General features: G+C 39.9%; 1 protein-coding gene across 9 annotated transcripts in view; it reads right to left on the bottom strand.

Annotated features, from left to right (window-relative positions):
- Positions 1-2,914: 2,914 nt before the first annotated feature.
- FAM47E (family with sequence similarity 47 member E) overlaps positions 2,915-18,211 on the bottom strand; it is a 70,271-nt gene continuing 54,974 nt past the window's right edge. For 4 of the 9 annotated variants that reach the window (XM_054554091.2, XM_054554084.1, XM_054554085.1 and 1 more), the window contains 5 exons: positions 17,697-17,850; positions 14,725-14,925; positions 8,299-8,454; positions 6,200-6,277; positions 2,915-3,167 (listed from right to left, as the gene is read on the bottom strand). In XM_054554091.2, the coding sequence (XP_054410066.1) occupies positions 3,090-3,167; positions 6,200-6,277; positions 8,299-8,454; positions 14,725-14,925; positions 17,697-17,850 (667 nt within the window). In that variant the 3' untranslated portion in view covers positions 2,915-3,089. The remainder of the gene's footprint in view (positions 3,168-6,199; positions 6,278-8,298; positions 8,455-14,724; positions 14,926-17,696; positions 17,851-18,211) is intronic. The other 5 variants (XM_054554089.1, XM_054554090.1, XM_063723470.1 and 2 more) reach the window with 2 other exon arrangements.

The raw sequence follows: 18,211 nt of genomic DNA, 5'->3' as shown, positions 1-18,211 counted from the left end.
AAGGACCTCTTCAAGGAGAACTACAAACCACTGCTCAAGGAAATGAGAGGACACAAACAAATGGAAAAACATTCCATGCTCATGGAAAGGAAGAATCAATATTGTGAAAATGGCCATACTGTCCAAAGCAATTTATAGATTCAATGCTATTCCCATCAAGCTATCATTGACTTTCTTCACAGAACTAGAAAAAGCTACTTTAAATTTCATATGGAACCAAAAAAGAGCCCATATAGCCAAGATAATCTTAAGCAAAAAGAACAAAGCTGGAGGGATCATGCTACCTGACTTCAAACTATACTTCAAGGCTACAGTAAACAAAACAGCATGGTACTGGCACCAAAAAGACAGATAGACCAATGGAACAGGACAGAGGCCTCAGAAATAACACCACACATCTACAACCATCTGATCTTTGACAAACCTGACAAAAACAAGCAATGGGGAAAGGATTCCCTATTTAATAAACGGTGCTAGGAAAATGGGCTAGCCATATGCAGAAAACAGAAACTGGACCTCTTCTTTACACCTTATACAAAAATTAACTCAAGATGGATTAAAGACCTAAACATAAAACCTAAAACCATAAGAACTCTAGAAGAAAACCTAGCAATACCATTCAGGACATAGGCATGGGCTAAGACTTCATGACTAAAACACCAAAAGCAATTGCAACAAAAGCCAAAATTGACAAATGTGATCTAATTAAACTAAAGAGCTTCTGCTCAGCAAAGGAAACTATCATCAGCATGAACAGGTAACCTACAGAATGGGAGAAAATTTTTGCAATCTATCCATCTGACAAAGGCCTAATATCCAGAATCTATAAGGAACTTAAACAAATTTACAAAATAAAACACAAACAACCCCATCAAAAAGTGGGTATAGGATATGATCAGACACTTCTCAAAAGAAAACATTTATGTGGCCAACGAACATATGAAAAAAAGCTCATCATCACTGGTCATTAGAGAAATGCAAATCAAAATCACAATGAGATACCATCTCATGCCAGTTAAAATGGTGATCATTAAAAAGTCTGGAAACAACAGACGCTGGAGAGGATGTGGAGAAATAGGAATGCTTTTACACTGTTGATGGGAGTGTAAATTAGTTCAACCATTGTGGAAGACAGTGTGGTGATTCCTCAAGGATCTAGAACCAGAAGTACCATTTGACCCAGCAATCCTATTACTGGGTATATACCCAAAGGATTATAAATCATTCTAGCACATGTATGTTTATTGAAACACTATTTACAATAGCAAACACTTGGAACCAACCCAAATGCCCATCAATGATAGACTGGATTAAAGAAAATGTGGCACATATACTATGCAGCCATAAAAAAGAATGAGTTCACATCCTTTGCAGGGACATGGATGAAGCTGGAAACCACCATCCTCAGCAAACTAACACAAGAACAGAAAACCAAACACCACATGTTCTCACTCATAAGTGGGAGTTGAACAATGAGAACACATGGACACAGGGAGGGGAACATCATACACTGGGGCCTGCCAGAGGGTGGAGGGCAAGGGGAGGGAGGGCATTAGGACAAATACCTAATGCATACAGGGCTTAAAACCTAGATGACAGGTTGATAGGTGCAGCAAACCACCATGACACATGTATACATATGTAACAAACCTGAACATTCTGCACACATATCCCAGAACTTAAAGTAAAAGTTAAAAAAAAGATACTCTGTGGACAGAATATGTTTTTAATAAATGATTTCCTTTCAATAAATCATTTTTTGATTAAATTATTCCCTATATGTTTCATAGAAAAAAATCTAGGATACATCCCAATGAGCAAAGAACAGTTATTGCTGACTCTATAGGAAGAATTAGTATTTTCTATGTTCTTTTTGCTAGTCTATGTTTTCTGATTTTCCTAATATGAGCATTAACTTTTTTTTAGAGACAGGATCTCACTCTGTGACCTACGCTGAAGGGCACTGGCATGATTATAGCTCACTGCAGCCTTGAACTACTGGATTCAAGCCATCCTCCTGACTTGACCTCCCAAAGCACTGGGATTACAGGAGTGAGCGGTCACACCCAGACAGTATTAACATTTTAAAATAAAATATAATTTTTAAAAGGTAATTAAAATACATGTCATCTTGAGTTTCCATTAAACCTTCTGACCTATGACCTTATGTTATAGATACACATTTATTATCAACACTAACATGCCTGTCTTAGTCCATTTGTGTTGCTACAAAGGAATACCTGAGGCTGGGTAATTTTTAAGAAAAGAAATTTATTTGGCTCATAGCTCTACAGGGTGTACAAGAAGCATGGTGCCAGCATCTGCTTCTGGTGAGGGCTTCAGGATTTTTCCACTCGTGGCAAAAGGCAAAGGAGAGCTAGCATGTGCAGACATCACATGGTGAGAGAACAAGCAAGAGAGAAGAGGAGGAGCCAGGCTCTTTACAATCACCAGTTCTCACAGGAACTAAGAGTGAGAATTCACTCATTCCTGTGAGAACGGCACCAAGCCATTCACGAGGGACCCACCCCCGTGACTCAAACATCTCAAACCAGCCCTCACATCCAACACTGGGGATCAAGCTGCAACATAAGATTTAACGGGGCCAAACAGACCATATCCACCCAGGGCAATGTGGACAAAAGGAAAAAATATCTCAGTAAATTTAATTCAAAATGAAAGAAAACAATATTGTAAAGGAAGAGGAAAGGAGGTACTCATTCAATACCAGGGGAAAAACCTGGGAAAAAGGCAATAGAGTAATTCTGTTTTTATTTATGCCTTTATTTATTTTTACCAATAGTTAATATACCTATGTAATATTCACGTGCTACAAAAATATGAGAAGACTACGTGTGAATATTGATCTCGTGGGTGATAAAGTATACAAAATGTTGATTAACTGAAGCAGAAATCCATTGAGAAATGTTTATAACCATCAGGTATTACATTTACAGATGTTGCCAAGTCAAAGTTGAACATCCACAGTGGGACACTTACCATAAATTCTGTTTAATCTTTAAAAGGAGACAGAGAAATAGCCAAGTACGTAGTAATAAAATCTGCCTAATCATTCTCCTACGATTCTTCTATGCTTGAGTTCGTTTTATAGGAGTTTTATTACATGCACGTTTACATTCCTTCCCGATATACATATTCTCAAGGAACTAAAAAAAGATGAGAGAACCTTCATTAGATTGACAAACAAAACTTGCACAGTACAGTCCTCCCCACAACCACTACCATACCTAACTCAAAATTTCACAATCTAATATATATCCTTACACTATGCAAAATCACATGTTAATAATCTGACCATGATAGATGTTGGTCTTTGGAAGGTAGTCACGCAGTATCAGAAACACTCAGATGGAATTCACACTTGTTCTGTGCCCAAGTCTGGCCCAGCCCTGCTCAACATAGCCTTGCGCTGCCCATCCCTGCTACTAAGGCTTGGGATCCATCTGTGCAGCAGAGGGAATGAGGCTGTGGGTGATGCATCAAATAGTTAATCCAGCAGCAGATACTGGAATGTGTATGTAAGTGTATATGTTCACATAACATATGTGAATGTACACAGGAGGTTAAAAAAAGGAATGAATGTTCACATATAGATTTAAGTAAATAATAACTGTGTATACACACACACATATACACACACATATATTTATATACTCTGTGTGTGTATATGCATATATATCTTATTCCCTGTGATAGAGTCCCTTTTCTCTTTCAGCTGAAATCTTATTGATAAAATAAGAATATGGGATGTAAAAATAAAGGGACAAAATATTGTAGGGTTTTGAGTGACAGGTGTTCTCAGAGGACTCTGTTGTGACCAGGGGCATCATTTCTCTAGTCAATGTGTCTGAAAAGAGGATAGCCAGATGTAGGGAGACCCCCTGAAACTATTGCTACGGAATAAAAGATGAAATGCTCCTGATTATTGTAAATACAAAATTGCATGCAGGATTGTGTAAAGACAATGCCAGGTTGGGCTGCCAGAACGAGCCAACAGCGCATGATGTGCTTCCCCCTGCAGACAGCCTATGAATGGACATGCAGTCAGGGAGGTTTCACATCACCAAGATTCCTATCCCAGAAAAGCAGATGTTCATAGCTCTGGGAATGGAATGAGACCCTTGTGGAGAGCCTATAAATGGACGCATGGGGGGCGCCTGTCCATATGGATAAGATAGGGCTATAAATGCCCTCATCTTGTCACGGCTCTTCTAGGCCTCTTTAGGGTTAAGGCATACTCCCTTCTAAGAATTTCTGGTCTAACCGGTTGTCTAGCTTCACCTCCTGTTTCCATGGATTGTTTGTAACCAGCTTTTGTGGCAATTGTTACTGCTGATTAATATCTTGCTAAACATAGGTTATGGAAAGATTGTTTCTGTTTTAAGGCTCTGTTAGAAATTACTGATGCACACACTATACTGTAAATTCTTATCTCTGTATACTGTACTTCTACATACAAATGTACTGTACTTCTACACACAAATGTTATGTTAAAGAATTACTTCATCCCCATGTGACCATCTCACCTCACAATCAAATGACCCTAAATCTCTCACTAACCTACCCCCGCCCTCACTAAACTTAATAATAAATGCTGGTATATCCAGTGCATTGTTGGCACTGTGGGACCAGAAGGTGGTGACCCCCCTGGACCCAGCTTTCACTATCTTGTGTGTGTCTATTATTTCTCAACCTGCCAATCCGCTTGGGAACAAAGAGAGAGCCCCGTTGCATTGCGGGCTGCTGGCCAGATCCCGCAATAGCCAGTGTGTCGGGCATGCTTCCTTTTGCCCAAAACTGAACTAAATGTTCATCAACAGCATGGATTAAATCAATAGGGGACACATCAAAATGAAAAAAAGAAGTGTGTTTTGCCACTAAAAATGTTAAGATAAAAAATGAGCCACAATAATATCAACAGCAAGTAAGGATTTGTATATACACACACATATACCACAGAAGTACATACCTAATATGGACATGTAAACATATAATTATGTAATATTAAAGCTATATATGCATATTTTATATTTTATATATTATATATAAATATAGTTATGCAAACCTTATATACAGATTAGGCAGTTATTTGTATATTAAATATATCTAGCAGACCTAGTATTGATGTTCAAAGCTAAAGGAGTTCCTCCAAACCAGTTCTATAATGGAGTTTCCCAATCTCAAATCTCCATCTCATGCTCTAGGCTTGCCTGATTTAACTTTGAAACCAGTCTGATTCTGAACTTGGTCCTACATTTATTTGCTAGCAGTATCAGCTATTGTTAGTTCTATCACTCTTGGAAAAACAGAAATCAAATCTCCCATTTCCAGGAACTTCTGACCATCTCAGTTGCACTGTCCCCTAAAGACCACAAGGTACGTGCACACAGGGGACAGTGGACAAATGCATGACATTATCAGCCATGACTTTAGCCCCAGATGCCTATCTAGTCTCCTGCTGCAGTGACAGGGCTGATCTGGGCACACTGCTGGAGGCAGCAGGCCCTCCCGCTCCATGTTCCCTTCTGCCAACCTCCCACCCCACCCCTGTTACGAGTCATTGTCCAAAGGCGGACCACATTGTGTGGAGATGCTGGGGCCAGCTTTACAAGTTAGTGAGGGGAAACCAGGAGGCAGAAACGAAGAAAGGAAAAAAAGACAGAAGACACTAGCCAGGCCCCCCAGGAAGTGAACTTTTGCCTTAGCCTGTTTCCACTTGAGGCAGAGCTAATAGTGCAATAATAAAATTGCAAATCCCAACGCTATTTTGTCCTAACCCAAGCCACAGCTCTTTGTCCTTAGACCAGGATGTAAAGGAGACTTGAAAACATCCTAGAGAATTCAGGGTGTTGAGTAACAGTTGGAATTTGCAAGGCCCATGCCCTGTACATAGACCTCCTATTGAGGCCAAATCCAAGGAAGATGAGTCAAAGATCAGCAGGGAAATAGTATCTCTGACAGTAGCAGAAACCAAATAGGCAGAATAAAAAGGGCAAAATGCCATATCCTATCTCTGAGTCCCCGTCTGGGGAAAAGCATGCCCTTTCTTCCACGGGCCTGTCTTGGTATGTGCCTGTAAGAGAACTATTTGGGTTTGTCAGGGTCATAACCTCTTCCCATCAACAACTGTGAGCCATGAAGCCCCTCAGCAGGGCCTTCTGAAGGACCCTTTACTCACACGTGGCATCCTGTAGCCCCTGCTTAGAATGAAATCCTTAAAGGCAACTGTTCCGTGAAGATCTGCAAGTAACTCCTCCTAAAAGAGTACCCACATTTGAAGAAAGGGGTCAGCCATCAGAAGCTTGATTTCATATTTGTTCTCATTAAAAGCATTTAGTTCTTTATAAAGTATCTCATTTTAACCCACATCCTTCTTGTTTTTGAATATGTGTGTAATGTTCATGAGTTGATGAATATGAAGGCTTTTAAAGATGTCCAGCTTTCTCTCCTTCCCCGACCCTTTTCCTTATCCCCGTATTAAGGATGGGCAACACATTTTAGCAATTAGATAATTATTGACCTATGATGTCTGGAATCTAACCTAGTTAAGATTAACAGTATGTCCAAAAATCATAGATCTTAACTTCAAAGGACAGGACCATCAAAAATGATTTGATCAGTCCCAACATCTACAATATTTATGCATCTTTTTAGTTTTTCTTTACATTTATTTTAATTTAAAAATTGGATGCATAAGTTTACATAATTGCAATTCAGTACTTTAAAACCGTTTCACCTTCCAAACCAAATCTATCAAGAATAGTCAAAACCCATGAGTTCCCAGAAAGACAGTCATGTTGCCATAGTTACTGTCTCTTACCAGTACCCCATAGTACCTGTGTCTTGTAAACTGGGGTGCCACAGCCTAGTGGTACCACCTATAGTTGACAAGGTAAATCATTCCTCAGGTATTAAAAAGGTGTGATTTATAAAAATTATTGTAGAACAATTCCATTGTTATGAATCCTCCCTATGTCTAAACTGCCTGATAAACAATCTTTTACTATACGAGTTAAATCAATTATATTTAAATAATGCTACTTTATTAGCTCACTGTAACCATTTTGGCAAACATCTTTATAGCATTTGTCATCAAAATGAAATATACTTTGTAAAACTTTTGAAGTCTTTAAGAATTAGTAATTAAGAATATGCTTTTAAAAAGAGAACTCTAGATACCTTAAAGCAAAAGTTTGTAGCTATTTTTCTTTTTAAATATTTAATTTGAGAAAATGATGTTACCTTTTATAATAAAAGTGCAACTGGAATAGCTTTATGTTATATATTAAATTCACATAAACTTAGGCTTTCCAAAAACCATACTAAGAAATTGCCAAACATTATTTACATAATTTTGAGACTTATATAAACATGGAGTGCTCATAAATTTGTACCATACCTCACACCTGAAAATAAGAATTTATATTCAGTACTGGAAAAGATTAAAATGACCATCCTTCCTGCCTTAGCTTTCCAATCTGAAGAAGACAATTGATGAGTGATTACTGAAGAATAATAAGTCTAATTCGTATTGTATTCTACTTTCTCAAAGTGTTTTCACATCTGTTATCTAGGAGAAGTTTGGGGTCTGTTGAAAAAGAGAAGAGGTTTGCAAATATCCTCATTAGAGTACTATGCAAGTGTTGCATCAATATTTCCAAATTTCCAGGGCCATAATGAGTATCTTCTTTCCATTAGCTACTTTTACACAGGAAATGAGCAGGCAAAGTTTATCTGTAGTAAAATTAGAGCACATCCTTGTTGCGAGTGTTTGTTGCTTTGCAATATCAAACAGTGCTTAACCTTTGTCCCTTTCCTCTCAGACAGATCCTGCAACTCAAATGAATTGCCTAAAAGAAATTTCCTGGTTGAAATTTTGAATTTTTTGACATTCACCCATAGCTGATAGGAAACAAGCTTCACATTTTGTTACCCAAAGATAACTCATGACATCACATCTATTCTGGGCACTGAGGTGGTCCTAACAAGTCACACCACCCTTTGAAAAATTATCCTTGGAATAAATTCTTCCAAGAATGGTGGAATAGCACGAGTAGCTGTCCAGTCTTTAGAGGTGTCATGTCTACCACAAAGCCAGGAGATTCCAAGTCTTGCTTATTACACATTCTAGCTTTCTCCTTGCTGAATTCAATATGCAAGGTGGAGGGCTTTCAGGAGCCTTTGTATTACACCACAGAGTCTGGTTCAGTATGAGGGTGGCAGACACACTGTGATCATCTTAAGCTCAGATGATCAAATCTCAGTATAAATACATACCTGTTCCTGCAGCTCCTTTTTAAAATTCTCCTCTTGAGCTTTATGTGAGACCTCAGGGTCAACCAGAGGCTCATCTGCTCTTTGCTTTTTCCACAACTTGGGGTTCAAATACCACGCTCCATACCTCATCTTCACCCACTTTGGCTTATAAGGATTCTATGGAGAGTAACATAATTCCCAGTGCCATTGATTTTTTGTTTGTTTGTCATTTCAAACATCTAAAGCTTAGCTTAGGAGAGCAGGATCATTACTTTGGAATTTAGGTTGGTCCTTGCCAAAGTATTTTGTGAAGTTTCAGCATGCTTTGATTTTACAAAGTAAACATTAAAGTTCATGATTTAAAAAATAATGCAGTGGTTAATAACATGGCCTTTGGATTTTGACAGACCAGGGTTCAAATCCAGCTTTCCCCAACTTAATAGGTGGAGTCCATGATCAAGTTACATAAATTCTTCATCTGTAAAATGGAGATAACAACAGTATACATCCCCACAGGGCTGTTGTGAAGATTAAAGGAGAGAATGTATGTAAAGCAGCTAGGAATCACGTAAAAATCACATATTTCCCCCTAGGGTAAAGACCTTGAACAATACTTAGTCAACCAAAATAGTAAGTTATTAGACAGTATGAGCCCAGCACAGTGCTCAGCCTTGCACATGCTACAATATTTTTTTTTTAATCAAACTGCTAACACCAAGCTTTTGCCTTTTTCTTTTTCTTTCTTTTTTTTTTTTGAGACAGAGTCTCGCTCTGTCGCCCAGGCTGGCGTGCAGTGAGTGGCGCCATCTCGGCTCACTGCAAGCTCCGCCTCACAGGTTCACACCATTCTCCTGCCTCAGCCTCCCAAGCTCGGACTACAGGCACCCACCACCATGCCCGGCTAATTTTTTTGTATTTTTTAGTAGAAACGGGGTTTCACCGTGTTAGCCAGGATGGTCTCGATCTCCTGACCTCGTGATCCGCCCGCCTCGGCCTCCCAAAGTGCTGAGATTACAGGCCTGAGCCACTGCGCCCAGCCAAGCTCTTGCCTTTTTAACTTTTTAACTGGAAGAGAGAAAGACGATGAACATATCTCATTCCCTTCTTTCCCCGATTCCTCAGTAGCACATCAAGGACGTTAGGAGAACCTCTTGTTGGTTCATAGACTGATACTGTGAATGCAATACCCACACCGTCTCATCACAAAAGGGAGTCTAACTCTTAGATGTCAGAAACATGAAACCACAAAGATTCTGTCCCTGTCTCCGCTCATGCACATTTAAACTATGTGGCGGAATGTGTGGGGCACTCTAGAGTCGAGCCAGATATGCTCTGAGACAGAGAGAATGAGACAGAGGAGACAGGAAGGAAATCTCTTCCAGAGCTGGATTCAGCATGGCGATCTCTCCGTTCCGAGCGTACGAACCGCCTTGCTATTTCCAGAGCACCCCTGCATGCTTCTGCCTCAGTGCCTCTACACACACTGTTCCCTCTACTGTAATGTTTTTCCCCAAGACACACACATGGCTTTCTCTTTTACCTATTTCATGTCATCTTTTCAGTGGCATCTTCCCTGGCCATCCAATTTAAAAAATGGTAACCCTGGGCAGGGCACAGCACTTTGGGAAGCCGAGGTGGGCGGATCACCTGAGGTCGGGAATTCGAGATCAGCCTGGTGAAACCCTGTCTCTACTAAATATACAAAATTAGCTGGGCATGGTGGCGCATGCCTGTAGTCCCAGCTACTCGGGAGGCTGAGGCAGGAGTATCGCTTGAACCCGGGAGGTGGAGGTTGCAGTGAGCTGGGATCACGCCACTGCACTCCAGCCTGGACGACAGAGTGAGACGCTGTCTCCCAAAAAAAAAAAAAAAAAGTAACCCCCTCCCAACACTCTTTGCCTTCTTTCTCTGCTTCACTTTTCTTAATGACCCTCATCACCATTTCTATGCTATATATTTTCTGATTGTTTGTCTGTCTCTCTTCTAGCTCTCTAAAATATAAGCTTCGGAAATTATTCCCAGCTACATCTCTCTAGCATCTAGAAAAATACTTAGGACATAATGGGTGCTTAGTAAGTATTTGTTGAATGAAAGTCAGGTCTCTTAACTTTGGCACTATTGACATTTGGTACTAGAGAACTATTTGTATGTAGGGGAGGGGGGTGTGTGTGTGTGTGTGTGTGTGTGTGTGTGTGTGTGTGTCTGTCTGTCTGTCTCTCTCATGCATCGTAGGATGTTTAGCAGCATTCCTGGCTTCTACCCACTAGATTCTAACAGTATCCCCTAAGTGGTGACAACCAAAAATGTCATCTCTAGATATTGCCAAATATCCCCGAGGTGGGGGAAGGGGGGCAAATTGCCCTCAGATGCGAACCACTGAAATGAAAGAGGGAAGGAAAGAGATTGGGGGAGGAAGGGGAGGAGAGGAATGGAATCTACATTACTGCCACACTGAAGAACTTGAATTCCGAATATGTTATGTTGTTGGGTAACTGGTGATCTTTCCAGACTCAAGATAAACATAATTCCTTCTGTGACGCCTTCGTAAACATGCCCTCACCCCGTGCTTGATGGAATTGATTACCTCTTCCTATGTCCTGCACAAACCATGACATCATTTTGCTATAGTTAATCATTTACCTGTTGACCCCACTAGGCTGTAATCTCCGTAAGTGCAGGAAACAGTCCTCCATTTTTGCTTCATTTGTTCCCAGCACTTTTGGACACATAGTGGTAGGTGCTCAAAAACCTACTACTGTTTTTGAATAAATGCATACACAAATTGATGAATTAATATAGAGGGAAAAGAAAGATATATAAAATAGAGGCACAGATTGCTGTGAGAGATTAGAAGTAAGGACAAATTAATGTCAACCAAGCGACCTAGAAAAGCTCCATGGAAAAATCAGCATATTTCCTGTACCTAAGGACATGGAGAGGAGGGGCACTCCAGGCAGCGAGAATACTATGAGCAAGGCTAAGATGGCAGGAAAGCTCATACACCAAAGACCACAGTTTAGCAGGCCTGAGGGTATGTGGAGTCAGAAAATAAAGACAGGGACGCCCGGAAAATAAAGACAGGGACTTCCAGAATAGGGACCAGATTTACCCTGCCACCTTCAACAATCAAAAAGCAAGAAAAAAATACATAAATTAATACTATGCAAGACACAAGACATTGGGTAACCAAGGATAGTGATCCTTGAGAGACAAACAAGATAAGCCCCACGACTGCCCTAGCTCACTGCCTTCAGGGAGAGCCCAGGAGGAGCCCAATGGACTCTCTGAATTGAGATGACAGGACCGAGAGTCCAGACAGATCAAGGCAGAGAAAGTTTGCAGCACAGAGTATCAGAAAAGAAAGAGCTGCACAGAGAGAGAACTCCAGGAGATTTCAGATAGTACCCCTTTTGTGTATGTGTGGGAGGAAACTACCCATGGTCAGGGAAAGAACCAAAAGGAAAAGAGGGCAGTGTCCAGCACTTACACAGGGCCAGGAACACTGCCTTCTTCCTCCTGGAAAACCTAAAGATCCACAGGACACTAGGCAGAACACTCAGAAGGGTCTTGCCTCAATAGCAGGGAATAATTACCCCACATTACTTTGGTCTTTCCCAACAAATTTTTTTCTTTAATAGAGACAAAGTCTCACTCGGTTACCCAGACTGGAGTACAGTGACACAACCATAGCTCACTATAGCCTTGAACTCCTAGGCTTAAGCAATCCTCCTGCCTCAGCCTCCCAAGCAGCTGGGACTACAGTTACATGCCACCACACCCAGCTAATTTCTTTTCTAAATTTTTTTTTGTAGAGACTGGGGTCTCACTATGTTGCCCGAACTGATCTTGAACTTCTGGCTTCAAGTGATACTTCTGCCTTGGCCTCCCCAAATGCTGGGATTACAGGCATAAGCCACCACACCCAACCCCAACAAATCTTAAAAGCAAAACTCAAAAGGATCAAACTTCCAAGTAACTTGGTTCCATCTCAGAACAAAGTTCAAGAATATTTATAGGCATACAAATAGTCAACACCCAGTAAGATAAAGTTAACACTGCCTAGCATCCATCAAAGATTACCAGCCACACAGAGATTCAGGAAAGTATGACCCATAATGAGGACACAAATCACCTAGTGGAAACTGACACAGAACTGATGCAGATGTTAGAATCAGTAAACAATGCCATCACAGCAATTGTTATAACTATGTTTTTTATGCGCAAAAGGTGAAGTTGAGACATGGAAGATAGAAATTAAAAAGACCTAAGTTAAACTTTTAGAGACAAAAATTATAACATAGGAGATTCTAAAAAAATACTAGATGGGATTAACAGAAGATTAGACATTGCAGAAAAAAAAATAGAGAGTTTAAAGACATAGCCATAGAAACACAAAAAGAAAAGAGAATTTAAAAAGCCGACCAGAGCAGTGGTGAGCTGTAAAACAACTTCAAGCGGCCTAATTACAGGTAATTAGAGTTCTGGGAAGGGATTGAAAAACAACAACAAAAATGTTTAAAGAAATATAGTCCAAAATTTTCCAAAATTAATGAAAACTATAAGCCCACAAATCCAAGAGGCTCAACACGCCACAAGTACATGAAACATGAAGAAAGATACACCAAGGTTTATGATAATCAAAATGCTCAAAACCAGTGACAAAGAGAAAATATTAAAAGCATCCAAGGAAAAAGCACATCCCCCAGAAAAAAAGATGAGGATGATGTGAGATTTCTCCTAGAAACAGTACAACCAAGAAGACAGGAAGGCAATACCTTTAGTGAAATTTTTAAAGCTGTGAATTAACTTTGAACTAGAATTCTTTTCCCACAAAATACAAAATTTCCCCTTATCCATGTTTTTGCTCTCTGCATTTTCATTTACCTGTGGTCAACCATGGTCTGAAGTATTAAATGGAAAATTCTAGAAATAAACAACTCATAAGTATTAAATCGTGTGCCATTCTCAGTAGCATGATGAAATCTCAAGCCATCCTTGTTCCATTCCTCCAGGGATATGATCATCTCTTTGTCCAGAGTATCCACACTGTACACACTACCCACCCTTAGTCACTGAGTAACCGCCTGTTATCATATCAAAAAACACAGTATATATAGGAGTTAGTACTATCCAAAGTTTCAGCATCCACTGGAGGATCTTGGAACATAACCCCTACAGATAACAGATAACAGGCGACTACTGAATCTTTTTAAATGAGGCAGAACAAGTTGTCTTCAGACATACAAAAGCTGAAAGAATTCATCACCAGCAGATCCACACCGGAAGAAATGTTAAAAGAGGTCTTCTAGTCAGAAGAAAAAAGATATTATGTGGAAATATATTTTCAACTTTTGTATAGTGACCCTCCATTTGCCGGTCAAAAGCTCAATTTTGGCAATAACTTTCATGGTTTATAAAGCAGTGTTTGCATAACTATTTCTAAATACAGGGAATTGAGCAATTTTATTCAGCCCAGAATCAGGACAAGCAGTGGATCAGGCCTCAGGTGTGATGGACATAATTTGCCTGTCTAATACCATTTTGCATTTTACCTTTTAGAAAGATGAAAGGAGAATGGAAAAATAAAAGTGCTGATATTCATGATGAAATGCATAGTTTTCATAAACCTTATGCAATGGAGTCAAGGATAGAAACATAATGTGTGTCAAAATAGGTTGGCAAATGTGTTCAACTGTAAAGGACAAAATTAATATGTCCCAAATATTGAAGTATAATATCAAAGATTATGTGTAAAAGGCAGAAGACAATTAGAGATAAAATATTGTTTTTCATTTTCAGGGAAGGGCTCTCCCCTCCAACTTAGGCACTTAAATCTGTTGTTGACTCACATAACTTGACTTGTGTATATATATTTGCAGTGACACACTGTAGAAAAGTAAATAGTACTTTAGGGGCCCACAGTACTTCCCTTTGGAACATGGCATGTTATTTCTCCTTTCTGTTACCTTGTTCTTCCATCTTTACAGAAACTTGGTGCTGAGGAAACTTGTTAATCATTAGGCAAGCATGTGGTCAAGAATGATGGTTTGTGGTCAATAAGACTCTAGCAAAAATTCAAGAATTCTTTGGACATAATATTAACAGCATTCACAATAATTAATTGCAGCATTTTGCTCTTGCAATAATAACCATTCATGTATATTTCTACTGACTTTTAGTATTTCAACATATAAAACACCTAACAAATTATCTCTGAAAATGACTATTCAGGTATTAAAAATAATCCCAAATGACATGCCTCGTTTGTATAACTGACTTTGTTATAGGTTAAACATGCATTTATTTAACAAATATTAATCTTGAAAAAAATTCCAGAATTCTACTTTAAAAAACCAGTACCCATGACACACCAGAATTCAAGAACTTTAAGACTTCAATACAACTTAATTTTCTTTGATTTTCGGTCTGGTCCCCTTCTGCAATTACCTGTGGTTTCTGGAGTTTCCTCTCATAGCCTAGTTTCTGGAAGAACTCTGGCTCCTGCAGTTTACTGAGCCCCACACTAGGCTTTAGCTCCAGAGGAACCTGATTTAGCTTCATCGTGTGGAGCGCATCATGGCTTGGTTTGGTCTCATAGTCAATGTCAAACTGTTTCAAGATGAACTCTTCATCAATGTCCGAAATTCCCTGGAAGAATATCACATTGCATGAATTGAGGGTAATCGGTGAAATGCTCTTTGCTTTCTTCTTTAATCTAAGGGAGGTAGTTGGCCATTGCTGAGGAAAGAGGTAGTTTGGGGAGTGGTAGAAAATGCTCAGTCAGCATTCATTGAAGACAAGAAGTGTTTGGGGTTTGGAGGGCTTTATCATGAAGAGACAGCTTAGGACTTTGCAAGAAGCAGTGAGTCCCTGAGGGAAATCATGAGCCTGAGGGAAATTCAGTTTGATCCATAGCAAACTTCTCCAGCACTTTATAGTGGTGGCATCTCTAGAAGTATTTTCCAGACTTGTGTAGATATGGCAGTGTTTTCTCTGCCCATAACTCTGTATAAGGGAAGCTGCCAGGTTCACAGCTCCTGCTGAAGGAGGCGATTTTAGTCAGCCGCATTCTGTACACAGAACAACCTTCACCATTTCCTTCCCTCAGCTACAGCTGGTGGGAGCAGAGATGGGCACATTAAGAGCAGCTAATCTGTATGCCAAGTGTTTACCTATGATACGGCTCAAGGCTAAAAGATCCTAGACTCAACAGAATCTCACACTGGAAAACAGAAACTGGAGAACAGAGAGAATGAAGGCACCAGCAGCTGGCATTGTGGCTGGAGTAAAATTTATAGAGAGGAGTCATGAAACAGAGTCAGGGACATAAAGGGACAAGTACAGGCAAAACAAGGCTAAAGTAACAATGAAGCAGAAATAAAGCAAGCAGAATCAATGAGGTGAAAAATAAACAAACAGCATGGAAGGAAAAGCACAAGCTAGTGCTGTGAAGAAAATCCCACAGGGTGATGAGGCAGGGACCCAGCTTGTGGGATGTCAGTAAAGATGGGAGCTTGGTCACAGGGTCTGAAACTAAAGGCGGTTACCAGAGAAGCTAAACTTATTCTAAGGTTCCTTAAGTTTCCTACCTTGAGACAGGAATCGCCTCCAGCAGCAGGAATGGGAGAAGTGGACGCTGGAAATCAGGCAATCCAATCTGAACAGATTATGGACACGCAGTAGTTTGGATACTAGGCATAGTGGGCGTCGTCTGCTTCATCCAGCATCCCCGCTTCAATCACCCTCTGAGGAGTCTCTGTCCCTCACTCTCACTCTGTTGCAGCTGGGCTGGACACCCCCACTCTTGGCTTCAGGGTTAGGTTTGTGTCATGCCCTAGCCAATAAGCATATTCCATCTCCTTAATCGTAATGGTTAATTCAAGCAAAAGCATGTGCCCTAAGTTAGTCCAGTGAGAGTAATCCCTGGACTTTTCCCTAATGGAAAAGCATTGCTGTCTTCACACTTAGGTTGCTCGCTGGTAGGATATAAGCTTGGAAATTTTAGTGGCTACTTTTGCCATTTCTTGGGGAGATATTGATTGAGAATGAAGTCCAAGTTGCACAGCCAAGAGATAGGAACAACATCTAAAAATGTTTCAGCACCTGGAGCCAGCTGTGCCTGAAGTTCCTACTATATCTGGATGCTTCCCTTTTCTCTCTTAAACCAATCTGAATTGTATTTAAGTCACTTGCCAATGAAGTAAGTAGCTTGATGTTTAAAAGTACTAAAAAAAATAAACTGACTAAAACTAACACTCAAAAGATGGGGTGGGGGCATGGAATGCAAATCCTAAAGACCTTAAATCCAAGAAAAGCATCAGGTATTTAGACATCTACAGAGACTCAGGAACAGGAATAGGCAACTATATAGGTTCTTGGAAGGAGCACAAGGGAAGACCTTGATAACCGAGTCAAAATCTCTTTATGTCAAATTTTTTTTTTTTTTTGAGACAGGGTCTTGCTTTGTTGCCCATGCTGGAGTACAGTGGCACGATGACAGCTCACTGCAGCCTCGATTTCCCAGGCTCAAGCAATCCTCCCACCTCAGCCTCCTGCATGGGAGGGGCACACCATCATGCCCAGCTAATTTTTATTTATTTTTTTATTTTTAGTTTTTTAAGACGGAGTCTCTCCCTGTCTCCCAGGCTGGAGTGCAGTGGCATAATCTCTGCTCACTACAACCTCTGCCTCCGGGTTCAAGCAATTGTCCTGCTTCAGCCTCCTGAGTAGCTGGGATTACAGGTGTGCGCCACCACACCTGGCTAATTTTTAAATATTTTTAGTAGAGACAGGGTTTCACCATGGTGGTCAGGCTGATCTCGAACTCCTGACCTCGTGATCCGCCCACCCCGGCCTCCCAAAGTGCTAGGATTACAGGTGTGAGCCACTGCACCCGGCCTAATTTTTATATTTTTTACAAAAATACAAGAGAGACAAGGTTTTGCCATGTTTCCCAGGCTGGTCTTGAACTCTTGAGCTCAAGCGATCCACCCGCCTCAGTCTCCAAAAGTGCTGGGATTACAGACATGAGCCACCGCACTTGGCATGTTAGAACATTTTTGTGTGAAGATTATAATCGAGGAGTACCTGCCAGAGTACTTCTAGGTAAATCTAACTGAGAAAAATGAGTTGAAGGAGTGAAAGAGAGAAAAGAAAGTCCTGACATTAAAATGGAAAATAAAAATATGAAACAACTGCAATGATGTGAGATGTAAACATAAACATTCAAATTAGCCACAAGTTTGCAAACTTTCCAGAAATTTCATCTACCAGAAATATTTCCATTTATACATGATAGAAGAAAATGATTCCTTTATGACTTGGAGGATTTGACTTTGATTTTATCCAATACTGATTTTTAATAAAAGCAACTTTCAGCTCGACATTTAAAATAGCTTTAAGTATTACCACTAACTTACAAAAGTAGTAAGCCAGTTGCAGAAGTCACTAACTGCTTTGTGTACGTTTTCATGAAGACCAGGACGAGGACCATTTTCATGGAGCAAATCCATTTTATGTGGCTTTTCTTCATAAAGCCATTGGCCTGCATTTGACACAGAAGTCTTCTTGGAACTAAAGATAATAAGATCATTAAAGAATTACAATATGAGACAAAATGAATCCAAATGGATTTCAAACAGTTTTGAAGGCAAAAGGAAATCATAAAGCAAGTGTTTCTAACAGTCTCTTGCAAGCTCACACACAAATTATATTTTAATTTTTCAAAGAGCACATTCCCATTACCAATATCCTAAAGACAAGTATATCATGATTAGTAATAATAATGAAAACTTATATAGCATTTACCATTATAAGTTGATTTTTTTAAATTTTGAGTACCTTTTATTAAAACATGTACTGGGTAAAAGCCCAAATTACTGTGCTTGAAGTCTACCAAAGCCTCAGGCAACCTTGACAAGTAGGAGTCACCCTT

This window comes from Pongo abelii, chromosome 3 (assembly GCF_028885655.2).
Source record: "Pongo abelii isolate AG06213 chromosome 3, NHGRI_mPonAbe1-v2.0_pri, whole genome shotgun sequence".
NCBI lineage: Eukaryota > Metazoa > Chordata > Mammalia > Primates > Hominidae > Pongo > Pongo abelii.
The sequence above is the reverse complement of the archived record's forward strand: the minus strand, read 5'-3'. Positions and strand labels throughout refer to the sequence as shown.